The sequence below is a fragment of the Siniperca chuatsi genome, linkage group LG12 (genome assembly GCF_020085105.1).
Source record: "Siniperca chuatsi isolate FFG_IHB_CAS linkage group LG12, ASM2008510v1, whole genome shotgun sequence".
Lineage (NCBI taxonomy): Eukaryota > Metazoa > Chordata > Actinopteri > Centrarchiformes > Sinipercidae > Siniperca > Siniperca chuatsi.
Genome location: NC_058053.1, coordinates 15,015,513 through 15,033,491, shown reverse-complemented (window position 1 = coordinate 15,033,491; position 17,979 = coordinate 15,015,513). Strand labels below are relative to the sequence as shown.

Sequence of the window (17,979 nt, the reverse complement as noted above, 5' to 3'; positions counted from 1 at the left end):
TGAAGAAAAATTGTGTATCCACGCACAGTATGTTTTGCTTTTGAATGCTAATATATAGTGAATTGTACTTTTTACTTTGCAGGTGCAACACTATTCATAATGTGAACTGACTGTGACCTGACTGACCTTTAATGCAGTAAATAAACTTCTTCGCTGTGTTTCCAGCTCTGTTCTGTTCCAAAACACTTTTTATAGTAATGTTGTCATCTGGCCACCGTGAGCGCAGATCTAGAAGGCTGGTGTTAGACATCCATTATATCTGAAAGGGCTACTTTTCCACACTACAGCCATTTTGCCAATAATACCAACTTGTGGATTGTTATCGCACTTTTCCAGTTGCCCTCTAGGCTTGTGGTGTCAGTTCTTACAAAATTTGTTTTAGTGCTTTACTTGGCAACATTGTATTACAAGGGAAGTTGTTTACCTATGACTGTTTGTTAAAATGTTCCTGACACGAAAGTATGACTGTCAGACGGAGGGAGGAGGAAGAGAACTCATAAATCAAATGATTCATGGCATGTGGAACATCCGTCATCAGTAGGAAGAGAGGTTTTTGCATGTGTGTGTGTGTGTGTGTGTGTGTGTTTTTAACTGTGTTAAATGCAATAAATCTTAGAGTGTTTTAAACAGGCAAACAGTAGTGCTCAGGTGTCCTGAGGGCTCCACGATGAACAATGCCGACATCAAAGTGTTGATGTTTGACAAGTGATGAGTCACTTCCCTTGTCCAGAGAGGAGCTCACACCTGTATGGAGATGATTACAGGTAGATCTAGCTGGCCCTAATTGTACAATAAATGCTGCTCTCAGCTCTAATGGCAGCTAGTCTGCAGCAGAGACGCCAGACTGCCATTTGGCTGTCGCCATGCCCCCGTGTTTTTCCACCAGCACAGTTGAGATGATGATATGGTTAAGGACTATTCAAAGCAAACAGCTAGACAAATTGCAATCTCAGCTTTAATGTGTGGAGCAAAAGAAAGCGAATCCCAGAATGAGGCAAATATGCCAATCTTATCATTCAGGCTATTTCACAGGTTCAGTTCCCTGCATTTTTTTCAAGTACTGTTTTATATTTTTGGTGTTCTGTTCAGTACATGCTGCCACTCAGGCTTTAGGTTAATGTTATTAATTTTAGCAGCATGCTTCACCAAACATTATTATATGAGTTTAATGTATGTAAGTTAATTGATTTCTTTATTACAGACACTCAATTGCAGGTTGTAGAGACAGTTATGAGAACACAATCGATTATTGCAGCAGCTTTTGTCTCACATGGGAGATTATGTCGTTTCATCAGACTTTTTGAGCCTCCAAAAACAATCCATTGTTAACCAAGATCATCCTGTTTGGAGTATGGGAACCACATACCAAGCTGCCCTTGTTTAGACAAGAATACACAGTATTAGCTTTAGCAAGCCATCATTAATGGAGGGATCAGACGAGAAGCAAGGCTTCCTTTCATCCTCAGGTTCTCTGCTGGAGACAGTACATCATTTACTGTTGAGAGGAGCACATGGCTCCAATCCTATACAGTGTATGTGTATGGGAATGCGTACATGTGCATGTTTGAAGTCTGTTTCAGAGGCGACTCCATGCTCATTTGGATGCTGGCGTAATTGCGGTGTGGAGATCAAAGGATCGCTGGCCGAGTGATGTTCCAGAGGAGACTTTACCACACAGCCCTCTCCTCTGTGCAGTGGGGGCCGCCTGCTGCTCACCGCTCCCCTCTCCCCTCTAACCATGCACTGCCCCCTGCACATCCCCGCTCGTAAAAAATGATTAAGGCCGCATTTGTCATGTGTTTATGACTGAGAGGCATTGCGTGATAGGGAATGGCATCTACAAGAGTCTATCAAGAGGCTTTCTCCTCTTTCCTCGGCGTCAGTGATCTGCCTGGAAGACTTTTTCTCTGCACCACACACCGTAGTTTGTGTGTAAGAGAGGGTCATTAGAGCACTGTTGATGATGTGGTGGCTGCAGCCTGCCCAGTGTTAGCATGTTTTCACTTGTCAGTTAAGTTGTTGTTTACTTTACAAGCTTGTGGCCTCACCATCTTTATCAGTCTTTACTTCTTTTAATAGGTTTGATATCAGATATTCATTTTATCCTCCTCAGTGAACTAAGAGCAGTCACATTTTAAAATGGTAAAAGACACACGAGTTGAGAATACTCCAGATATGCTGTGATGTTTTTCTTTCTTGTCATTTCTTTTTCTGTTTTTTTTTCTTTTTCTTCTTTTGCACAATGTGCATTAAAGTAAATTGGTGCCTCTTAAGTAGATGAGTTGACCTTTAAGGAAACCAGCCAGCGTGACCTGTCTGTGAGTGCCTCAGTGTGGGTTTTTCCCTGGTGAGTGTGCAGGGCATCTTGCTTCTTTTTTAACTGCAGGGTACCATTGCTTGGAGCTTTTATTAACTATGTGTAGCCTATATATGTTTGTGTGTGTGTGTGTGTGTGCTTCTCTCTTTAGTGTGTGCTTCTCTCTTTAGTCTGTATAGACATTACTGGAGTCCTATTATTACACTCATTAAAACTCATTAAACACGTTAGCTCAACATCTTAACATTATTTGCTTCTAAATGTGCGTTACATTAGGTAACTCTGTCTTGGTATTCTTTATGCTTTATGTCGGCAAAACCACAACTGAAATAGTTAAATACATACCACAGCTGCTCTTCCAGTCAACCTTTTTAATCATGTTTTTTTTCCTGCCACAAAGCCGTAAATTGATCTTTCATAATTAATTTTCCCTCATATTTGTCTGGCATGATGTAATTCAGAAAACTATATGTACTCTCATCAGTCATTTCTGATCACTATGATGTTGAAAAGACAGCTTGTTTCTGGACAACAATCCATGTGTCTCAGTTCTTCAGGTGATGTGTTCAACAAGTTCTTGTCTGGTTTGAGCTCAGCAAAAGGCCTTGTTTCATGTTAAGGTGTCGTTAAGCAAGACACTGACTCAAGCTCCTATGTACTTGACTCATTATTACAGGATAAGTTAAGAGATATTCTCTATTCTAGATTTTTCTTATTGTCAACAAATCTCATGAAAAGACCAAAGCCAACAATCAGTTGATCCTACAAACAAGTATTGTCTGTGTAGCCAAAGCTGGATATATCTTATTCCTCTGTGCCATAGAGCTCCATTTTTGTCCAAAAATGATTAGAAACACATGAATGAGCCGCAATGTTGTACTGGGTGACATTTGTCTTTATTACAACGAACATGGGCACTGTAGTTTATTTTGAGTCATTCCCACATACGCTGTCCAGTTGCTGTAAATACTCACTAACAGAAACATTTGCTCCTGCTTGTGTAATGTTTGCTAAAATTTACAGTGCCCTGCTGTTTCATGAAATTATTTAGCCTTTTCAAAGAATTAAACTATACATATTTATGAACCGTTTTTAAAGATTAATCTGTTCAGTGGGAACGATGCTTGGAGCTGAGTGCCACAGACAGGGAGGGAAGTCAGGAAGTATTGAGAGACTAACACATTGCTGGGTTTGGTCTTTTCATAGAATTTTTTGTGACAATAAGAAAAATATAGAATAACATCAGCTTAATCCTTAACTGCTGGTGACATCTCACTGTAGTGTCTAAAGCAGTGAAAACATGAGGTGACATCTTTGGTGCTAAGTTAAAAGAAATCCAAACAGTTAAGGAAGGAGCCGAAAGGCAAGAAAATGTCTATGCTGAGTCTGATACTCTGGTTGGCCTGTAGGAGGAGCTTTGACAATTAAAGTAAAGGAAGTTCTGGCAGGAGTTGCAGCACGTCAAAAGCCTTGTCCAAACAGATCATATGGTAAATAGATCCTTCATCTGCTCAGCTTTAGTATTGACTTTTTTGTTATATGTATTTTTTTGGTTTTAAAGAATCCCAGTAATAAGTTAAATTAGCATTTTCTTTTTGTGTGATCATTTTGACAAACAGCCAGCCATTTCTGAGTACACCCGTCAAGATTTAGAGACAGAAGAAAAACTGAGATGAGGAGAGACTATTATGATTCACTGAAAGCCACTCCATGAGAGCAGTCACTGCAGCCCACTTCAGCTACTCCAAACCATAATTCCCATAAACACAACTTTATTGAGTGCAAAACCACTGGCTCCATCCAAGTTTTTAGGAACTACTATCTGGGGAGTTGGAGTTCACTTTTCAAAGTCATGAGGGAGATATATGATCACTTGCTTCTTTTTATTTTGTGCACAGTCGTCCGCTCTCTCCTTGTGCAGTGTGGGATCCTGAGAAACACTTTCCCATGGTAAGATGTGTAACCTAGTGCCCACAGTCAGTCCTAATGGATGCCTTTAGCTAGCTTTCAATGAGAGAAAACAACAGGAGAGGCTGTACAGTAAAACTGAAACAGATGGTGCTAATAAAGTCCTGTCGTTCCAGTTAGCCTGATTATTGACTGTCCCTAGTGCAGGTAATGAAAGGACACTGTTGACATGTCACATGTCACCCCATTGTCTTTGTTGTGTCCTGGTGGCGAAGACACAGCACTGTTGTTGTAACTAATGAGACAGATCCTAAAGTTGAGACTAACAGAGACTTTCTCTATTCTTGTTTGCTCTTTAATGACCCTGCAAGAAATCAGATTTGCTCTCTGAAATCCAATACAGATTGTCACTTTTCCCTCATTTATCAGACCCAAGCCCAAGGATGCTAATGCTGAGTGGGTCTCCTGCAGTTCATAATGTATGTAGACACCTCTGTAGCAGCACAACATGCTTGCTTTCTTCTGAAGGCACCCTGGGAATTGTTCCCCTGTAAAGCCTGCATTTTGGCATTGCAGACATAAAAAGAAATGTCTGCGAGTTTCAAGTCTGTCTAATGATACATTTTGATAGCTTTGGTTTTGTTGAGCTGTGCTTTTTATTATCTTTGTGATAAGGTTAAGACCGAACACACATGCCACAGTGAGTAGCCTGCAGCCTCGGCAGCTCTAATGAGACAAATAAATGAATTTAGTGTTGCCACATACAGCTCCTGAACGCTTATTATCTGGATTATTGTTGAACTGTTATGAATGGGGGAGGGAAAAAAAGATGCCGGATTGGAAGGGGGCATGATTGGCTGATGTTACATATGTCCTTGATTACCTTCCTTCTGCTTTTATTCTAATAAGTGGCATTCTTTGTACTCCCTGGGACAGCTAGACAGTCTGACACACGATGAGAATAAATATTGCATGTGGTAGACATTAAGCTGTCATCCTGGAAAAAAAGAAGAGATGGAGAAATCCGTGTGGTGTTCTTTGCCGCTACACTTTGCCTGCTCTTGTCACAATTGTCACATCTTGATGACTCCCTCACACTACCCCAGCCCCCTTATTTTCTCTCGCCCAGTCAACTGCCATGAATGACAGCATGGATACCCCATATAGAGAATTATTTTGGGTGATGTAGAATGTACTCCTCTGGGTTTGTGTTTGAATTTCTGATGTTTGCCATTTTTTCCCCCACCCCATCTCACAAATAGCCTTAAACAAGGCGCTACCTTTGATAATGTGTTCCCAACAACCATCGTAAAGGGTTTCAGATTCATGTGCAAACATTTAAAGTCACAAGATTTGTCTTTAAGAATTTAATGGTTGTACTTATCAAAGAAAAGAATGTTGTCCAAAAAAGCTTGTTACCAGCACACCCTCAAGGTTTGTTTGAGGTATGATGTGAGATGATGCTCTTAATTAAAGCTGCTCCCATTGTGCCTGCACTGGGTTCTGTTTCCACCAGCCCAGTGATTGCTTTGAAGGCTGAAAGAAGTTGACAATATTGGAGATAGTTTGTGTGTGTGTGTGTGTGTGTGTGTGTGTGTGTGTGTGTGTGTGTGTGTGTGTGTGTGTGTGTGTGTGTGTGTGTGTGTGTGTGTGTGTGCGTGTGTGTGCGTGTCAGATCTCCTTCCTTTCTCCGAGACTGATGTGTAATGCCTTTCTATCCGGCCATGGCCACTGGGAGCAGAGAGTGTCTGCACTCTTGTCGCTCAGGAGCTCACCACTGGGAGGATGAAAAGCATCCCACAGAGCCGCCGACTTCCCAGCCTCAAAAGCCACCATGAGCTTATACCTCTCATATCTGTCTCCCTTCACAGAGGAAGGAAAGAGGAGGGGGTTAGTATACGCTGTGTGCCGCAGCATCCTAACCCCCTAGTATGCTTGTCGCTGCAACTTGGGACCATCAAAACAGAAGGGACCCTGGGTTTATTACTTGATGAGTCTGTGCATGACATGCAAGCCAGCAGCTGCCAAGATATGTGAAACGGCTCAGTAACAGTAGGCTGGTGTACCTAGGTTCAGGTGCTGGGCCCTCCACTTGTGGGTGTGTCAATGATGAAGATGTGGTAGTGGATTACTCTTCAGGTCTGTCAGCATTCAATTGCTTCTGAAAGGAGCACTCAAACTGGAGGTGATGGCCCACCTTTTACAGGCTTAACTGGCTAAGCACTCCTAATAAAGCCAACCTGTATGAATGTATGTCAGACACAGGCCTTGGTCATTGTCTCAGGTAGCTGCCCCTGTACTTTAGAAACTCCCATTGTTTTTCCCTCCTGAGCCATTTAAGCAGATCAAAGGTCTGACAAAGCCCAGGGAAGCCCCAGGCATGTGGAAACACAGGAATTATCCCCCACCCTCAGGATTCCCACACAAAAAGACAAATAGACTAGCCCCAGAGGGTGGCCCCCTATGGGACATCTCCATTCAGAGCCAGCCTGTTGTGGAAGCTCCAATTGTTTTTGTCCTTTCACAATATATTGTGCTTTAAATTAGGTGTATTGTAAATACAACAGGCATCAAATCTAAAGCTTAGAACGAATAACAAGATATGTTTTTCTAGATGTAAGATAAACAGATATTGATTCATATCGTCTTGTTTTTATCAGTTAGCATAAACAAAAAAGAATATCATGTTTTAGATTTGTAAAAGTTTCATAACAGCATATATAAGAGAACTATTTTCCTCCTTGTATTGAAAACAGCAGGAAAAGCACAAACATGGCTTGTTCCTTAGCTTTGTTTGAGCCTTCAAGCTGGTGAATGATTAGCAGAAATAATGTCCCTGTCACCCTTAATCACATTAAAACGTGGTTAACATTTAATTTTTCCCACTTGATATGCAAAAATTTCCACTTGATTTGCAGCAAAGGCCATTGGAATTCCATTATAAAAAGAATAAAAATTTCAGGCATCATTTGTTCAGAGAGGGATATCAAGACCAGAAAGTGCTGAATCTTTCTATTAACCGAGCAGTGAGAGATGGCACTCAGTGCTGGGACATAATGGGAGACTGACAAGACACAGACACACACATTCACAATCTTTCTCACTGGATTTCTTTTTGTGTAGCTTAGACTTGTAAAACCTTTTTAAAGAGGACGTACATGAACAAATATTGTATTTATTATTTCTATTATGGAAGTTCACAAATCCACATAGAATATTTCCAGAAATTAGCTGATAAACCCTGCATTAAAAAAAATAGTTAAATTCTTCATGGAAAGCGAGGAGATACTGATACGATGCCATTGAGCTTAACTTAACTGTAAACAGTCCTTGATGTACAGAAAACATGATTCATGTCAACACATGTCACACAGATTTTCTCTGAAACAGATTTTCATGAATACCTTTTATAATTTACAATTTCATGAATGAACAAAGACAAAAAAATCTGCAACATGTTTTACATAAATATTTTCCCCAATTTACACATCCACATAAAATTTCACACAAATAATTGGAAAGGACATATATTGCAAAGTGGCATGGGTAGACAGCGAGGAAGTTGACAGAATTGGTTTTGGGAGTCATGTTGACGGAGCATCAAAGCTCTTAATTGACAGTGCTTTGTTTCCAGAGTTGAGGGAAGGGGGTGTTTCATGTTCCTGTGGCAAGGTGTTTGTCTGGTCCTGTGTCACTCAGTGCAAGGACCCAGAGACCCCCGTGCTCATTTGCAGCTCACGTTCTCCGTCTCCGGCTTCACATTATTAAAATCATCCCTCAGCCTTCTACCAAGAGCCTCTTTGTTACTTGGCTGGCTTGGCTCAGCTCTGTCAAGTCTTCACCAATTACAGTCTCAGGTACAATGGTCTATTCAAAGGATCACAGCCCTTGACTGGTGTGGAGAGAGTGATTTGTGAATCATTATTCAGCCGCCTGTAGAGTATGCAATACCTGAGGAATGCAAATAACGTGCCACCAAATAGACAGCTGTGCTGCTAAAAGTGACAAACTACATCTGTTATTATCTTGGATTGGATTTTTTCCCCTCTTGGAGCACACGCCATCTCCTATGTTTTCAGGTTTTCGGCTTTGACTAAATGTGTTTTATTTTTCTGTCTTTTTATTGGTGAGACATTGGTGACTACCTTATTGCAGTGGCAGTCAAACATCAGCTCCGCATCCATAGTGCAAACAGAAAGGGAAATATTGGGTCACGGCTTTTAATAGATGTGCATCTGAACAGATGGACAAACTGGCATATGAGACATTTCAAATTTACCCTGTAGTGTTATTCTAGCTTGTTGGGAAAAACATCCAGTCAAAGCAAAACTGTGCCCTTCCTGCGCCCGTTACCCTGTCATATATTGTATATTGATAATCATTAGGTAGAAGCAGTGATATGGTGCTATAGGTGATAAAGCGATAACATTGTTATTGGAATAGATGTGGTATTGAGGTGGTCGGGTCCCTCCCAGTCTTTGATTCTTATGGGCTTTAAACAGGAAACTGGGATTACAGATAATGACAGGGACCCCTTAGAATCAATCCAGCCCAGGAGCACTGTCAGGGCCGCCGTGTGAAAATGGATTTGTGTGATGCTGTTCTTTGAGACCTGTCCAATCCCAGCCTGAGAGCTTGTGGGGCTAATCTCATAATTGCTCTAACCCCCTTATATTGTTCTGACTGAGGGTTACCATTAAGTGAGAGGATATCTTTGTCCTGCAATGTCAGGTGTCCTGCTGGACTAGAAGACAAAACGAGAAAAAAAAAACTCAGGTGGTAAAGAGAAAGACATTTTTGAGTAAGGAAACACTTTTCTACTCCTTCATGGCTGTATGGTAAATGTTTAGTTGGCGTGAAGGAACTCTATTTGTCTGTTATAGTGAAAAAAATATACTAAATACTAAAAGCTTTGTGTGTTTTATGAACTGGATTTAAAGTAACTAAAGTAAGTACATTTACTCATTTAAAGTACTTAAGTACAATTCTGAGGTACTTGTACTTGAGTATTTCCATTTTATGCTACTTTATACTTCTACTCCACTACATTTCAGAGGGAAATATTGTACTTTTTACTCCACTACATTTATTTTACAGTTACAGTTACTTTGCAGATATTTTTTTTAAGGATCAGCTTCTAAAACATGATGCATCCTCTTACAAGTCTTTTAAATCTTATTTATTATACACCAGTGTAGTAAGAATATTCCAACCTGCTTTTAATGCAAATCAACTTGTTTCAAGTATTTTTTTTTTTAAATTATGTTTCATTTTTCATATTTCTAGTGCAGCGGTCTTCCTTATTGTTTCTTGATTCATGATACAAACACTTCTTTCTTGAACATTTTTTTAAGACTCAGTTATAGACAGAAATGTTTTTAAAGATTGGGGATTTTGCACATTAAACACATAAATATATGTATGATATGGTATATATATATAGACACTAAAAGCATAATGAGTACTTTCACTTGTGATACTTTAGGTATATTTTGCTGATTATACTTCTGTACTTTTACTTCAGTAAGATTTTGAATGCAGGACTTTTACAGTACTTGTAATGAAGTGTGGTATTGCTATTGTTAAATCTTTGTGAATCTATGCTCTTTCATATGAGCACATGTCAAGTCAAATTTTCAGTTGAAAACTTTTATGGAAACATAGTCAGACTCTCTGAAAGAAATGCCTTTGGAGAGCAGTTTCCTGCAAATACTCATATGTTCAGCTGCTCTCACACATACACATACTTTCATGCTAACCAAGTCCTCCAACTAGTTTTGTGGCTGCTGATTTTTACCAGGTTGGTGAAAATCAAGGAGTGGGTGGACAGTCATGACCCCGGAGCCTTGGTCATCCCCTTCAGTGGCGGCCTGGAGAGCCAGCTACAGGACAAGAGTGAAGAGGAGAGGCAGAAGTACTGCACAGAGCACAAGACACAGAGGTTAATTAGCATTCAGTCTCCCCACACTTTATTATCAGCTGTGTCCTCCATGCACTCCTTTAATTGCATGTGCTGATAGAATAATAAATGGCAGAGTAATTACTATTATAAAGCAAAGGATCCCTCTTCTTACTGAACAACTCAGTCAAAGGGTTTTCCTCTAAATTAAGTTTTTAACTGCCATCTGTCATCTGTAGGTATAATTATAACTTGGGCATTTTGGGTTTATTGTTCTCGTGTGAAAACCTTTATGGAGAGAAAAATTGTGACAGCGGATTTTTTTTTCCTCTTGGTGCAGAACGAGGCATCGGGTTGAATTCTTAAAAGTGCTAAATGAGTCTACAAGCTTTCTAATTAATCAAGGAAACCATTGGAGAGTTGAATGTCTTATGTGAAATGAAGTGACCCATCTTATTCACTTAATGAGTTTATATTGGAATGAATGGGGCCTTGCCACTGAAGTGAACTTTGTCTAGGCATCAGTGGCAATAAATAATACTTAAACAGTTCAGACCCCTTGATTCAAACTGAAATTTCTCTCCACCAGTGCCCTGAGCAAGATCATCAAGGCAGGCTACGCAGCCCTGCAGCTCGAGTACTTCTTCACTGCTGGACCAGATGAGGTCCGTGCATGGACCATACGGGTAAGAGCCAGCTACCTGCTGTGCACATATATGTGAGGGTGTGTACCAGAGACACGCGCACACACATACACACAAACGAATACACACGGTGCCCCACGTTCCACCCTGCTGGCACCCTCACTGATATCACACACTTTCAACTGTGTCATGGTTGTGCTTTAGCTAGTCATTACAGGCCAAGGATAACTTCAATTACTGGTGAGCTGCTGAACAGTGAAAGTGGGGGCTACATTGATTGAGGATGGCAACAATTGATTTTGCCCATTACGTCCATGAGAATGTTTCCATCCTGTGCAGATCTGCCTGCCCTCCTCCTGCCGCTGGAGATAAGGAGCCTGTGCATTGTGCCTGCCTAATCTGTGTGACGGAGGTTGTCTGTGCCAAAATTGATGTCGCTTTTCATTCGACTGTTTGTGGGCCTTGCTGGGGGCTCCTCCTCCCTGTGTGTCTCAGTTTACTGAGCCTGGCTCGCCAAGAGCTTTGTGCAACGGGATCGTAGGATTTACATCAATACAGATGTTGGCTTTGCATGCTGGTATTGTGTAAAAATTCTTTCTTTTTTTTCTTGAGCAAATAGGAGGATTGAGTGCAGATATAATAAGGTATTTGACTGGTCAGGAGTTACATATTTTATATATATATATATATATATATATATATATATATATATATATATATATATAAAATTCATGTAGGTGGTTTAAAAATAGCTACAGCAAAGTAACTTTTTGAGAAACTTTTTGACAACTAAAGATTTGGGTTTTATCCTGTCTTGATTAATCATATCAATTCTTCTATCTCGTCATATATTTCAAGGGATTGCAATTTTAAAGCATTGTGATTTTCCACAATGATATCTATTATCTGTTCAAAGAAAAAAAAAATTAAGCTTACAAAATCAGTAATATATATATAATTATTAATTATACATATAATTATCTCACAAATTTTAACTGTAAACTGAATTTACAACTTGACCAGCTGCATCTTCAGTGTTGGAAGGTCAAAATGTGAATAACAGATATGTTGCCAAATGTGCTCTTAAGTGACTCTAAACTGAGTCACAATATGCACTGATGATACAGGAATTCATCACAGCATCTGAAAATGCAGACTCATTTAACACATACTGTGTATTCTTTTTTAAAGATTATTTCAGGGTGTTGCTTTTATTAGACAAAGAAGTGAAACAGGAAGTTAAGAAAGTGGGGGGTGGGGGGTTAACATGCAACAAAGCTCCCTGGTCAGATATGAACACAGGACATAGCAGTTATGCAGTATGAGCCTGCCAACAGGACGCCCCATGCTGATACTTTAGACAAATATTCACATTTTGATCAGAAATGCAAATTTTATTTCTATGCAGCAAACTACAATAATTGTCTAGATTCTTTTTCCACTGACTGGATCAGATAACTATTTTACTGCTGTACTTCACATGAATATCAAACTTCTATGTAAGGAACAGCCACCTTCAAATAAACTATTTTAATATTATGTAGTATTAATATTAAATGTATTGTTGCAAATGATATGAAACATGTCCACACATGTTTGTAACCAGGACCTTTTGGTAAATATTTTCATGATGGTGTCTCAGACTGTGTACAGGCTAGAGGGGAAGCTGAGCTCACTTCCTTATTTTATTTAATTTTTTTTTACACAGGACACATTACATTTTAGTCAGATGACATCACCAGGTTTAGGCGTACACTCATCTCAGCATGACTGATGTCCTCACTATTTACAAAAAAAGTCCTGAAACACTTCAAAGGCATCCTCAAAAACATGCTTGTCCTCCTCGACATAACTGATTACAGCCAGCCTTGATTGTGTGTGAGGGGCATTTAGTCAGGTAAGCATCAGTGAGTAACTATATTAAGCTAATACATCTTGCATTGTAAAAACTACACTCAGTAATGTCGTGTTCCTAAGTCCTTTAACATGCTTTATTAGGCAGCCTCGAGGTGACCATTATCTATCAGCCTGCTCTGCATAGCTCTTAACTAGGACAATGTGGATCTCTTGTAATGCTCCGTATGAAAAAAATCCCTCCCTTAATCTATTTTTCTCCAGATAGACAAACCTTGATGCTGATTAATGGTAGTTAAACTCACAAGCACTCTGTCAATGAGATTGCAAAGAGATGGTAATGTATTAGAGTCATTAAATACGCATCATTCTTTTGGCATGAAATATGTTGACCCCAACCTGATTATATACATAATTAAAACTGCTCAACAGTTCCTGAGCACAGAGCTGCAGAGCAGAGAGAGAGCGAGCAGGTCGACAGGCAGGAGTCATAATGATACACAGCAGCCACGTCACTTATTTGGGTCATTTGTCATTTCCGCCCTGCATTATTTCAGTGCATATAAATTGCACATTTTATCAGTCGCCAGTTGTGTCTTAGAGTCTTAAAGAGGATTCAAGCTAAGAATTTATAAAACTATTAAATTGTTATTTTGTGTTTTGTAAATTGACATAACTTTAGGGTCACATCTAAATGTATGTTTTGAAGGTAAAATCATTTATGTCTATTCAAAGTCAATTTAAAAACATCAAAAACAGTTTCAAATACTCCAGCAGCCCTGCATCTACCATAGTGGAAATATTATTGAAGGTTTGAAATGAATTTGAATTACCAAACACTGGTGTGCCAAAATAGTAAGGCCTAATGCAGTGGCCTCTCACTGCAACACTGGGTCTTCTTGCTGTCATGACCAGAGAGCCAAGCAGCGACCCACAATGAGGCAAGATTGCTTGGACAGAAATCAATACCAACACGAAATGGGAATCAGAAGGCATTGATAGCAGTGCTAGGTCCTTATCGGTGTCCAGGCTGCCCTAGCAGGGCACAGCTGAGTGGAAAGCTATCCAGAAATCAGGACTGAGGCAAGAATACCCCCGACTGCAAACACCCCCAAGTGATGCTCACAACGCTATCACCCTATCAAACACCATGTCGCTCGCATGCTGCAATCCATCTTCTCCAAAACAATTCATTTGTCCTCTCTTTTCCTTCCTTGTGACAGAAAGGAACTAAGGCTCCACAGGCTGCAGGGAAGATCCACACAGACTTTGAGAAGGGCTTCATTATGGCAGAAGTAATGAAATTCCAGGATTTTAAAGAGGAAGGCAGCGAGAGCGCTGTCAAGGTGAGCAGTCAGGGTGCCAGAGGATGAGTGGAAGTCTCCTGTGATCAGTGGAGCTGACAGTCGCCACACAGCTCCTACTGCAAACTGCTCTTCACCTTTACTCAGGGGAAGAAATTACTGCACACACTCCAGCACCACTCCTGACAAGCCAACTGATTCTGACTCTAAACACTGCCATTCTGCTCCAGCTGTGCATATCTTTATCACAATGTGTCTTAACTGGCTGATGGTAGTTCTTGCTCGTGGCTCAGAGCAGTCGCTCAGAGGTAGTACTTCTTCACCTCACCAGGCATTTATCAGATCTATAGAGTGCGCTGTTAGCTTAGAGCTCTCTGTTGCCAAATCCCGAAGCCACTGTAGGCATGTGACAGTGATGTAAAGCGGCAAGTTAAATAAAGTGTGAAATTCCTCAAATAAGGACTGTTTCATGGGTGGATAGCGCAGAAATGCAACTTGCATATCTTATTTTATTATGGCCAGTGTTTGTTTTGACCTTTTAACTGGGGTGTGGGTTGTTCATGTGTACACTCCCGTCTAATGTAATAACTGATTTCATGGGGAATTTGTGAAGACAATAACTGGGCACCAACTACAGCAGGTACTTTGCAAAATGCTTCAAAATGCTTTCCTACTACAAGTGTTGTTTTTAGGTTTGGCATTAACTTTCATATCGGCAAACTGTAATTCAGTAATTGAAGGTACAGAGTTAATAATCAGTTAATCAACGCTGTAGGATGCATTTCTTAATAAAGATTCTCTTTTTTAACATTTCATTTCTGCTTAGACACATTTTTAAATGTAATTCTCAGTTAATTCAGTTAAAGCAGAAGTGACTTTAATTTAACCTTGCTATGTGTGACATTTGTGAGCCGCAGCTGTAAGCCATGCTGTTACAATCCCACTATCACCACCATCAACTCCATGTGCCCACTTACAGACTCAACTAATGTAATTATGGTGACACAGAGGGACCTGCGGAGACCAGTGTGGAAAGGAAGCACTATGAAAACATTTAAATCTCTTTACTATTCAAGCCTTTTTAATAAGTATTTAATATTAAATGCAGCGGCAGTGGATTGTCCACAACCTTCATAAGCTGCAAACAGAGGGTGAAATGTGTGGGTCTCTGGGGAGTTTTCACAATTGTTATCCAAGGTTGAGATCTGAGTGTCAGCTCCTTACTGCATGCTCTCTTACTAATCCCTTTTTGGGCCTCATAAGAACATGGAGCGTTTTTGACTGTGGCATTAAGGTCCGTGCTATTTAATGCCAGTTGTGGGAATAGGCTGTCTGAATAGGGCCAGTGTACGGGGATATCACATTATTAGTAATCATATCTGCTTAAGCCAAGCTTGCTGCTCCAGATGGCTGCTTTCAAGTGCAAATGAACCAGTTAGACGTGTCTGGTTTAATACATACTCAGGAATCACAAATAGCCATTGATTTTTTTTTCCTGTCTCCCTCTCCATCCAGTGTTTCTGGTGGTATTGAGCTTGGATTAAATGGTCTCCTGAGCCTTTAAAGGGACATTGATTCTTCTAATTAATTGTGCGCTGTGCAGAACCAGAATGCATAAACCTGTCCGTATTAGCACTTCAAGTCAATTATTTTGAGTTTGCCGGGAAGGAGAACAAACACTTACTGTATACAAAAGAAATGTTAGAACTTATTTTGTTTCCTTGAGAAGTTTGATAGTGCTGTAATCAAAGGCTTATTAACATTTTGTGCTTGTGCACATGAAACTGAAATGGGCAGAAGAGAGGATTATTCACTCAGTGGGAATTCAGGCACCCCTTGGACAAAACATGGATGCGTGTGCGTGTGTGTGTGTTTGTGTGTGTGTGTGTGTGTGTGTGACAGAGAGAGAGAGAAAGGGAGAGAATATGACATCTGCAATTAGATTGAAGGTATTGTAGGTGTTAAAATAGATAGATTGGACACTAATCCTAAACTATTATTTTCTATTATTACTTACAATGTACACTCTCATTATGTGCTCTATATAGTCCATTATACCAATTAATGAATTGCTAAAGTATGTAACAGTCCATAACCTGTACATCAAACAATATTTTGTTCATGTTTTTTAATGTTAATTTAGTTTGTTTTGTTATCTTACAGGCAGCAGGGAAATACAGACAACAAGGAAGAAACTACATTGTTGAAGATGGAGACATCATCTTTTTCAAATTCAACGCACCAAATGCACCAAAGAAAAAGTGACACAAGAACAATCTGTTTGTTTACATAACTGACTGTGCTGTGACTGTTACCCCCCTTTTTTCCTTAGGCCTGACACCCACTGCCACACTCTCGCTTTCTGTTTCCCGTTCTGCAGGATCAAATCCCCCCTCTTTGCCGAAGCGCAGGTTCAGTAAACTCTGACAGCTTTACTATTTAAGATCAGGATCGGCCCCCACTCCAAATTGTAGCAGCATTTGAAGGAGCATATTACTCTCCAGATACTTCATTAATCTCCATCACGGTTGCCAGCTCTGACACAGCTGACAGCAGGGACAATGCCACCTGCTCCTCTCCCCCTTCAGCAGATAATGCATGTTTTACAGTAGCCCAGATGTCTACACTCAATAAAACATTTGACAAAACCAGTCTGTGTGTGTTTTGGGATGTCTGTATTGAGTGGGAAGCTGCATGGGGATGGTGATAGCGGTCCTGCCGACCACTGATTAGAGAATTAAAAGACACAGTTGACATTGACTGTAGCAGAGAGGCAACAATTATAATTAAATCTGCTAAGTGATGCTGATTTTAGAAGGGCACATGCAGGATTCAGGTGTTTCGGCCAAAGGAACTGGTCAGTTTAAATACTTATTTGTTAAGTGATTGAGTTAACCTTTCATTTACAATTTTTATTTCATTTATGATTGATGAATACGTGTGCCATCTCCTTTACTGTCCTTACAGTAATACAATCCTCAAATATTGACAAAAATAGCATCTTTGTTATGTTTACAGTTTCTTTCTCCTAACAGGGAGGGCAAATACACCCCTACAAAAAAATAAAAGAAATATTTATTCAAACCATATTTTCACAAAAAAGTCTACATTTTATGATATTCTGTATGGTATGAAAATAAAGGTTGACACAAATCGCAAGCACAACCAGAAAACGATTCCTTTTGTCTGAAGTAGTGTTTTTCTCGCCCCTATACTTTGTGTGTAAGTGTTTGTGAAGCGTTTATGCTGATGGAATTGTATGGCTGCAGCCGCAGTGCTCCAAAGTAAGATTGTATTCTCCGTGGGAGTCCGAACAAAGAGCTGTAGATCAGCAGTGCTTTGCTGAATATCTTGTAACCATTAAGACTGCAGAGAACAAAATGGCCTTTTGATGGGAACAAAAAGATTGAATAAAAATGGTCATTTTACAGAGATAGTATTGCATATCCAAGTTTTGGATAGGATGTTTTACGGAGCCAAGCCTGTGCAAGCACTACAAAGCACAGTGTTTGTCATGGAAATAAGGTGGATTATAGTCTTTAAGGTTTGAGATCAGTGGCAAAATATAGAATAGTGTTTATTGTGGTTAGATGGAATGAAAGACAGATGACAACATGTGTATAAAATAACATTAAGCTCACTTTGCTTGGTAGCTTTAGCATTAACCACTGATTTTAATCACTCAAAGATATTTCATGCAGCAGACCAAGAAAGTCGTTGCTACCAACAGCTCTCATGTCTTCTATACAAAAACAGGCTGTTTTCTTTTCACTGTTTTCTAAGTGAAACCATACAAAACCTCTGGAGAGCACAATGGGGGCTTGAGAGAAGACTGTTTTTGCATTCCTCTCTGGGTGGTGGTGGTGTTGGCCAACTTAAACCCTGCACAGATGATTATTCATCTGCTGTAGTTTTGAGGCTCAGGGATTGATGAATAGTTCCCAGTGGTCTGGGTCGAAGAGTATTTTGTTTTTCATAAAGTGACAATAAATCTTTTCAGAGCGAGTAATAAAGCTATTTAGAATCATGCAGATGTTGTATAGGAACAAAACA

The 17,979-nt window shown here is 39.9% G+C and overlaps 1 protein-coding gene across 3 annotated transcripts in view; it reads left to right on the top strand.

The window, feature by feature from the left end:
• The window catches only part of LOC122885061 (obg-like ATPase 1), a 41,673-nt gene extending 25,096 nt beyond the window's left edge, over positions 1 to 16,577 (top strand). For all 3 annotated transcript variants that reach the window (XM_044215689.1, XM_044215690.1, XM_044215691.1), the window contains 4 exons: positions 10,026 to 10,166; positions 10,714 to 10,810; positions 13,846 to 13,968; positions 16,090 to 16,577. In XM_044215689.1, the coding sequence (XP_044071624.1) occupies positions 10,026 to 10,166; positions 10,714 to 10,810; positions 13,846 to 13,968; positions 16,090 to 16,191 (463 nt within the window). In that variant the 3' untranslated portion in view covers positions 16,192 to 16,577. The remainder of the gene's footprint in view (positions 1 to 10,025; positions 10,167 to 10,713; positions 10,811 to 13,845; positions 13,969 to 16,089) is intronic.
• Positions 16,578 to 17,979: the final 1,402 nt, after the last annotated feature.